The sequence below is a fragment of the Notamacropus eugenii genome, chromosome 1 (assembly GCF_028372415.1).
Source record: "Notamacropus eugenii isolate mMacEug1 chromosome 1, mMacEug1.pri_v2, whole genome shotgun sequence".
NCBI classification, from domain to species: Eukaryota; Metazoa; Chordata; class Mammalia; order Diprotodontia; family Macropodidae; genus Notamacropus; species Notamacropus eugenii.
In genome coordinates, this window is record NC_092872.1 from 632,064,904 (window position 1) to 632,073,068 (window position 8,165).

The 8,165-nt window shown below is 40.7% G+C and overlaps 1 protein-coding gene across 1 annotated transcript; it reads left to right on the forward strand.

Annotated features, from left to right (window-relative positions):
- The first annotated feature begins 941 nt into the window (after positions 1–941).
- On the forward strand, positions 942–6,577 carry PRND (prion like protein doppel). Its single transcript, XM_072645468.1, has 2 exons — positions 942–1,014; positions 6,027–6,577. The coding sequence occupies exons 1-2, from the start codon at positions 942–944 to the stop codon at positions 6,575–6,577; spliced, it is 624 nt and encodes a 207-aa protein (XP_072501569.1).
- Positions 6,578–8,165: the final 1,588 nt, after the last annotated feature.

The following is an 8,165-nucleotide window of genomic DNA, read 5'->3' on the forward strand; positions in this document are numbered from 1 at the left end:
CAGATCGGATCTCACCAGGTATGTGATACAGTCCCTGAGCAAGGCATTGATCTTCTATCTGCCTCATCTGAAAAATGGGAATAATTGTAGCATCTAACTCAGCTGTCATGAGAATTAAATGATATCACATTGGTAAAGCATTTTGCATAACCTGAAAGTGTTTTGTAAATGCTATTTTTAAATAGTTTTATGGATAAAGGAAGGGATACGCAGAGATGAAAACTAATTTGTTTCACATTACATAGGTTTATTGTTCAGTTAGTTGTGTCTGACCCCATTTGGGATTTTCTTGGCAAAAATACCAGAGTGGTTTGTCATTTCCTTTTCTAGATCATTTTACAGATGATGAAACTGAGACAAACAGGATTGAGTGACTTACCCAGGGTCTGGTATTCAAACCCAAGTCTTCTGATTGCAGTGTTAGTGCTTTGTCTGCCACACCACATGAAGATGCCTTCTGTGCCCCAAACCAGACCACTGGGAAATTTCCAGGAACAATAAGCTCTCCTGACTCTCCCAAAGTGGTTAAAGAGCTATTGACCACCTAGAATACCTGAGAAGTATCCAATAGTCCTTTATAGGTGGCCCTAATTCCTAACACAACCTGGACATTCAACAACCATTTTAAAACAATAACCTGCTCAAGGAATTGATAGGGAAAGTATTTTCTTTTAACTATTTTTAACTTAACTATCTTACTTTCATGAAGGAGATTGAAATATGAGATGCATTTTTCTCTTGACACATTCTAAGGTTCTTATAAATCTCACAGCCTTCAAAGAGGGAGTGATGAGAACGTACATCTGGACAAACAGGGAACCACCTAGATTAGACTTCCAGGTTGGTACTACCAGGAAGTGAATAACATTATACCATATTTGGAGATGAGTATCAGTGCCATCTCCTTCTCCCACTATATAGTTGTTGAGTTACAACTGATAATGAACCAGTTCTGTGGGGAGAATTTTACTTCTTCTGGCTCCCAAGGCAACCTCCTCCAACAACGAATAAGAGGTAAGTGACAACAAACCTAGAGACTGGCAACAGGACTACATGATATCCCAAAAAGCTAAGGCAATCTCAGGCTGCGTTACCAGATAGAGGCATGGTATCCAGATTGAAGATAATAACTGCACTATTTTCTGTTCTGGTCAAACCATAGTCACAAGATTATACGTAGTTCTGGTAATATTTTAGTAAGGATATTAACAAATTGAAGTACATGTAAAGCAGTTTGAGGAGAAATTCAAAGTGCCATAAAACTACATTATTCAAAGATTCTTTGAAGAGACTAGAGATGTTTAACCTAGAAAAGAAGGTTCTAGAGAAACAGGCTAGCCATCATCAATCATTTCCAGGGCTGTGATATGGGAAAATAAACCAATTTGTTCTGCTTGATCCCAAAGGGAAGGACAAGCAACTCGGTGGATGTTTACTGCTTTTGGTTCTGTATATAGAGACATTTCCTAACAAGTATAATTGCCCCCAAACACCATGGACTGCCTTTTAAGTTCCATTTCTCTGGAGATCTTTAAGTAGACATTGGATGGTCTCCCATCAGGGATCTCAAAGAAAGGATTCCTGTGCAGGGATGGGTTGAACTAGAGGATCACTAAGGTTCTTTCCAGGTCTGGGGTTATCTATCCCAGATGCTCTAGAAACTGATGGCTGGTTTCAAATGGATTCTCTACCCTTGGAGAAAACCATGCAGTGATTCAGTTTCAATTCTTACTACCTGTAACTGATAACTAGGTGGCTGAGAGTCTTTTTTTCTCTTCTGAAAAAGGGTAATCACCCTCTGGGAAGTGCATTACTTTTTGTGTTTTCAGCTATGAGGGGGGAAAAAGTGTTCCCTTGGCTGTTTTTCTTTTTTCCAAATTCTTGAAAAAGCCTTGCACTTGGAAAAGGCTCACTTTCAAATTCTCTTGGAGGTTTTTTATGCAAATGGTTATATAATGGGTCAATTATATCATTATTATTAATTTATCCTACCAAGTGGGTGCAGAATCATTATGCGGGGTGTGACCGCCTATTTCGTCTTTTCTGAGGTACATGAAAGCAATTTTTATGTCTGAGTCTATAGACATCCAGTCAATTTTCACCTTGATTAGAGGTTTGTGGGCCCTTGGTAAGTACTTAAGTAGAACTGACATTATACGTAAATATTCTCATGAGTCAAATGGATTGGAATGCAAATTAATATAATAAGCCAAGGCAAAACCTAGGGGGGAAGGCTGAACATTGTTAATAAACACCAGCTTCTCTCTCAATTGTGTATGTTCATCCTTCATTGCTGAAGAAGATCGTGCCATCAGAGAAATGATGACATGACTTGCACTTGACTTTGTTTTGAGTGAGGGAGGGCTGTGCAGGTCACCAGCCTTACTTCTCCTCCAGAGTCATCTGAATTCATTGACCAGATATTCATCAGGATGATTGGAGATGATCCAGGATGAGGCAATTGGGGTTAAGTGACTTGCCCAAGGTCACACAGCTGGTGAGTGTCAAGTGTCTGAGGTGAGATTTGAACTCAGATCCTCCTGATTCCTGCACTGGTGCTCTATCCACTGCACCACCTAGCTGTTATGAGGAACAATGGGATATAGAAAACCCTTTGCAAGCCCTAAAATACAGAGAAGAACTTAGAGAGAAAACACTTTCTCAAATATCTTTTGACTAATCTGAAATCAATCCTTACTAGCAATCACTAACCATGAGTACACTGACTGATGTAAGACCAACTTTTAGATACCTCCAGTCCAAGACAGCACACATGGATGAGTCAAGCCCAGCTTTGGAGTTCTGTGATACAGTATACCGTATATCAACCATATTTCCCTTTTACCAGAATACAAAATACTGGCCCAGGAAGAAACACATAGGCATACCACAAAGAGAAGAATCACTAAACAAGCAGTGGTATTCCATCCTCCAGGGCCTCATCATTTTATGAGAAATATGGCCCTGCTATAACCTTATGTCAAATGGACTGTGGTCCTGATTTCTAATAAACTGCACAAAAATCTTGTATATTCTGAAATGGAGGGCAGCTAGGGGGCTCAGTGGATAGAGCACTAGGCTTGGAACCAAGATGATATACTCCTGAGTTCAGTCTGGCCTCTGATGCTTACTAACTGTATGACCCTGGGCAAGTCACTTAACCCTGTTTACCTCAGTTTTCTCATCTGTAAAATGAACTGGAAAAGGAAACAGCAAACCACTGCACTATCTATGCCAAGAAAACTCCAAATGAGGACACAAAGAATCGGGCATGATTGAAATGACTAAATAATAACAATAATATATTATTTAACAGTGGTTATAGCTGGCCAAAAACGGAGGTAACTACCCTTAAAGCTGGAGGTGTGGGGGTAAATGACCCATTTGTGGGGCATCAGCAGAATTCTGATTATCTGTAGCTATTGACAGGAAAGGCTCACCTTCCACTTGCCCACATGTATCAGTGGTGTCCCTTTTAAGAAAGATATTGACAAGTTGGGACTCAGCAAGAGAAACATGAACAAGGTGGTAGAAAGAGTATAGTCCATGCCGTAAGGAATCAGCTGAAAGAAATGGGGATGGTATCATGGCAAAGAGAAGACTTGGGGGACAGAAGAGATCATAAGAGTTGTGTACAAGTATTTAAAGATTATCATATAAAAGAGGGATAAGATTTACTCTTCCGGTCCTCAGATGACAGACCTAGAAGTAATGGGTAGAAGTTGCAGAGACAGATTTCAGCTCAATTAAATTAAATAGTTACTAAATATGTACACTCTATTAAACTAGATGTTAGGAACACGAAACAAAAATGAAATAGTCCTTGCCCTCAGGGAGTTTAAATTCTATTTTCTAATAATTAGGGCTATCTGAGAGTGGAAGGGACCATAGTGCAAGACCATTAGTGCCCCCATTAACAGAGTCTGGATGACCCCTTTCTGGGGGTCATAGAATCAAACAGCTAGAGCTGGAAGGGACTTCAGAGGTCATCTAGCTCAAACTTCTCATTTTACAGATGAGGAAACTGAGGCCCAGGGAGGTAGAATTTGAACCCTACATTCTCTGACTCCAGAGTCAGTCCTCTTTCCACTGTATTACCCCACAGCATTCTAGACACGTTTCTTGCTCAGATACAGCTTAGATTCAACAACCTCTAAGGTGCTTTCCAACTCCGAGATTCTGTGACTGAGTATTCCTTAAAATTAGTCCACTGGTGTTTCCTTCCTAATGTTCACATGCACTTATTTTATTCTTATCTTGAGAACCAGATGCACACTTTTGCCAAAGGACTTAGGCTGCAAAGTGATTCCAGTGGATAATTTATGTTGCCATTTATTTAATCTCTATTCATTCAAGAAATAAAAGTGGGCCATTCTCTGGAATAACCTGCCCGGGGTATGTATTACCTCCCCTAAAGTGCTCTTTCAATTCCTGTGGAGGTGATTCTGTGCTCTTGAGGATTATATCAGGGGAGGACATGCTCTGGCAGGTCCTAATAACCTGGGAATTGTTGGTATTACTGCAGAGGGCCAAACCACCCTTCTAATCCCTTGGGCTCACAACCTAGGATCCCCCCTAGATTCCTCACCATCTCTCACCTCCCATATCCAAGCTATTACCAAGCCTGTTGATTTTACCTTTGCAACCTCTCTCTAATAAGCCCCCTTCTCTCCTCTGACATTGTTACCACTCCTGTGAAGACCCTCATTACCTCCTACCCAGACTATTGAAATAGCCTGCTGGTGGATCTGTCTGCCTCAAGTCTCTACCCACTTCAATCTATCCTCCCTTTAGCCACTTAGGTGATTTTTCCTAACGTGCAGGTCCAACCATGTCAACACCCAACTCCAGTCACTCACACATTCAATATACTCTAATGCTTTCCTATTGTCTCCAGTATCAAATACATTAATCTATGAGTAGTAGTAACTGTCAGTTGGGGACCCAACTGTCCAGTTCCAGCTGGGCAATGCAGCTCCTTCCTTCCTTCTTCCCTTCCTTCCTTCTTTCCTTCCTTTCTTCTTTACTTCTTTTCTTCCTTCCCTCCCTCCCTCCATGCACACAGGGTATCATACCCTTACTTGCCAGCACTCTGCCCAAAGTAATACAAATTTTGATCGTGGAAATCTTGCAAGATATCTTGGGGTTTATGGGCTAAATGTCTTTTTTTAAGGACCATGCCTTAAATCTAAATCATTCTGATGCTCATTGATTGATCAGCCATTGTGTGTTCGTCCTTCGTTGCTGAAGAAGACCATGCCATCAGAAAAATGATGACATGACTTGCACTTGACTTTGGTCCCAGTCCAAGCCTACCATGGTCATTGTTTGGATTCCGAGGGCTCGGAGTGAATGTAATTAGCAATTATTTCTGTTTTGATTTTTTTTTTTTTACTAGGTAAAAGAGACCATTTTTTTTTGCCTCTTTTCTTACCAAGACTTCATCACTGAATGGGTGTTGCCTCAGACAAATTGAGACCTGGGAAAGACCTTAGTTTTAAAGGCCAAGATCTCCAACTGCATCTGGGCCATGTCCAGTGCCTGGTACATAGAAATCACTAACTACATAAAGGATAGTTATTATTATTATTTGCATAGATAAGTTCAGCACAGTATCATTCATGGCTAGTAGCAGCAGAGCCAGTACTTTAAGCTAAGTTGGGGGGTTTTTTGAGGCAATCTAGGTTGAGTGATTTACCTAGGGTCACACAGCTAGTAAGCATTTGAGGTTGGATTGGAACTCAGGTCTTCCTGACTCCAGTATGGAGCTCTATCTATTGTGCCACCCAGCTGCCCCACCTAAGTCTTTTGACTCCAAGTTTTGGCAACTTTCCACTAAATCTCACTCGCTATAGTACCATCAATTAACATATCAATAACACAACAAATATTTATTAAGTGCCTTCATCAAGGGGCTTGTGTTATGTTCTGAAATTACTAATCTAGCTCTTCCCACTGCTAGGAGGGAATTTCTCACCATTTACAAGATGAAGGAAAAATTAACTATCACTTTTTTGTACCTTCAGGTTTTTATACAATGAGGAGACATTTGGGGACTTGGTGGACAGCCATTTTCTTTGCCCTGCTCTTTAGTGATCTCTCCTTGGTCAAGGCCAAAGGTACAAGACAGAGGAACAAGTCAAACAGAAAAAGCCTGCAAACCAATCGGGTCAACCCAACCACAGCCCAGCCATCAGAGATACTCCAGGGAGCTTTCATCAGGCAAGGCAGAAAGCTTTCCATTGACTTTGGGGAGGAGGGCAATAGCTACTATGAGACCCATTACCAACTGTTTCCTGATGAAATCCATTATGTTGGGTGCACTGAGTCTAATGTAACAAAGGACATCTTCATCAGCAACTGCATGAATGCCACCCACGCAGTCAACAATCTGGAGACCCTAGAAGAAAAAAATGCAAGTGATATTCACTCGAGGGTGCTGGAGCAATTAATAAAGGAATTATGTGCCCTTAAGTACTGTGAACTTGAGACAGAGACAGGAGCTGGCCTTAAGCTCTCATTGGACCAATCTGTTATGGTCTACTTGGTTATTCTGGCTTGCTTTATAGTGAAATAAGCAAGCTCACAGACTGACAAGGAAAGATGGGAAAGCAAGCCACTCACAGGCAAAGACCATGTTATCCCAGGCCCTCTTCCTGCTCTAACAAACCCATTCCTCTCTTAAAGAAAAGCAAAAAAACTACCAATAGTAGTGAGTGTTGGCATGTCATAAGCAAGATGTTTTATGATCTGACAACATTCATTCCATGCTTAACATATTCCATCCTTCTCACTCTGATGTCCTTCAGGATGACTTTCAACTGTGGAGGTGATCCTGGGTCCTCAAAGACCAGGGCAAAAAAATTCCAAATCTGTCAGGTTCCACCAAGACGAAAAGAATTTATGCACTGACTCACTGATAGGTTTTCTATATCCAAGGATCAGGTTGGCTTAGTCTAAAGAGTCTCATTGCCAGAAGGCTGCCCACCAGATGATAACTCTTTTTGGTCATAGAAACTATTGAAGGCTGCCAACATAGTCCTCAGTAGGATACCCTAATGAAACCATAGGTCTATTGTAATATCAAATGTACACCTTACTCCAAAACAATAATTTGTGAACCCTTTTAGAAAGACTTTGTTCCATCCATCCTGGACCAATCCCACTTGCCACTTGAAAAGGATGTTTGTGAGAATGATTGGGAAGAAACCACAGTGCTTTTAAAGAGACGCTAATAAGTATTACATTCATTTACTCTGGAACAAGATCACAGACAGTGCCATAGTATAAAAATGTCAATACCACAAGAGACTCTTAGTGGTCCATGAACCACATATTGAGAGAATCTAAAGTATCACTTAAAGCAAATATTGTAAAGAGCAGGTATAGGTACACAGCGATAGTTATTTTTCTGGAATTGGATTGCCCACTGTTTGGAGTGTTCTTAATATGGACAAGCTGGACTTAATGGCGGCAGTGGCTCACTCTTCCATACTCCTCACTCCTTCTCATGTTTCTATAGCACCTAGTGCGATATCTGAGTAAGAGGATATTAGGACAGTTAGCCACAAAAAAGACAATCTCCAGTCTCCTGTATGCCTGACACATTGACAAAAGTAATTGTGTTCACTGTTAGCAGACTAATCACATAGCTCATCACCAGTAACATAGTATAGTCACTGTGTTCTATGTCCACAGCTTCTCTCTAAGTAGATGCAGCTGACCTCCAAGTCTGACAGCAAAAGAGCTTCCGTGGAGCAACAGCTACTAGCAGACAGCAGCTAAGTTCTCCTGGTTCATTTTGATGCTCCAATTTAATGCTATATTTCTGACAAAGAAGTGAATATTCAAGGTCTGTGGCTGGAATTTCTAGTTTTGTATGTCTTAGTCTAGTATTCATCATCGGGGAGAACTGTTTTTTGGAGAAGAAATAATGACTTTTAAAACAAATTATCTGTAAGTGGTTATAACAGTAAATAGTTTCAAGTCTCCCTGTATAGTATATTTCCTGAACTTGCTGCCTACTCTTATTCTAAAAACAGTAGCTTAGGAAACCAGACCTTAGGTCAACAGATTTAATTTGAACATCATCCATTTAATGGCAGAAGAAAGTTATTTCTTCAGCTTTTGGCCAGTTGTTTACGATGGTTTCTCCACATGTTCTA

What these genes read in the sequence shown, in the direction of transcription:
- PRND (XM_072645468.1), top strand. Translation starts at nt 942, where the DNA reads ATGAACCAGTTCTGTGGGGAGAATTTTACTTCTTCTGGCTCCCAAGGC. An exon ending in CCTCCAACAACGAATAAGAG is followed by an intron (nt 1,015 to 6,026) that starts GTAAGTGACAAC and finishes TTGTACCTTCAG; the next exon opens with GTTTTTATACAATGAGGAGA.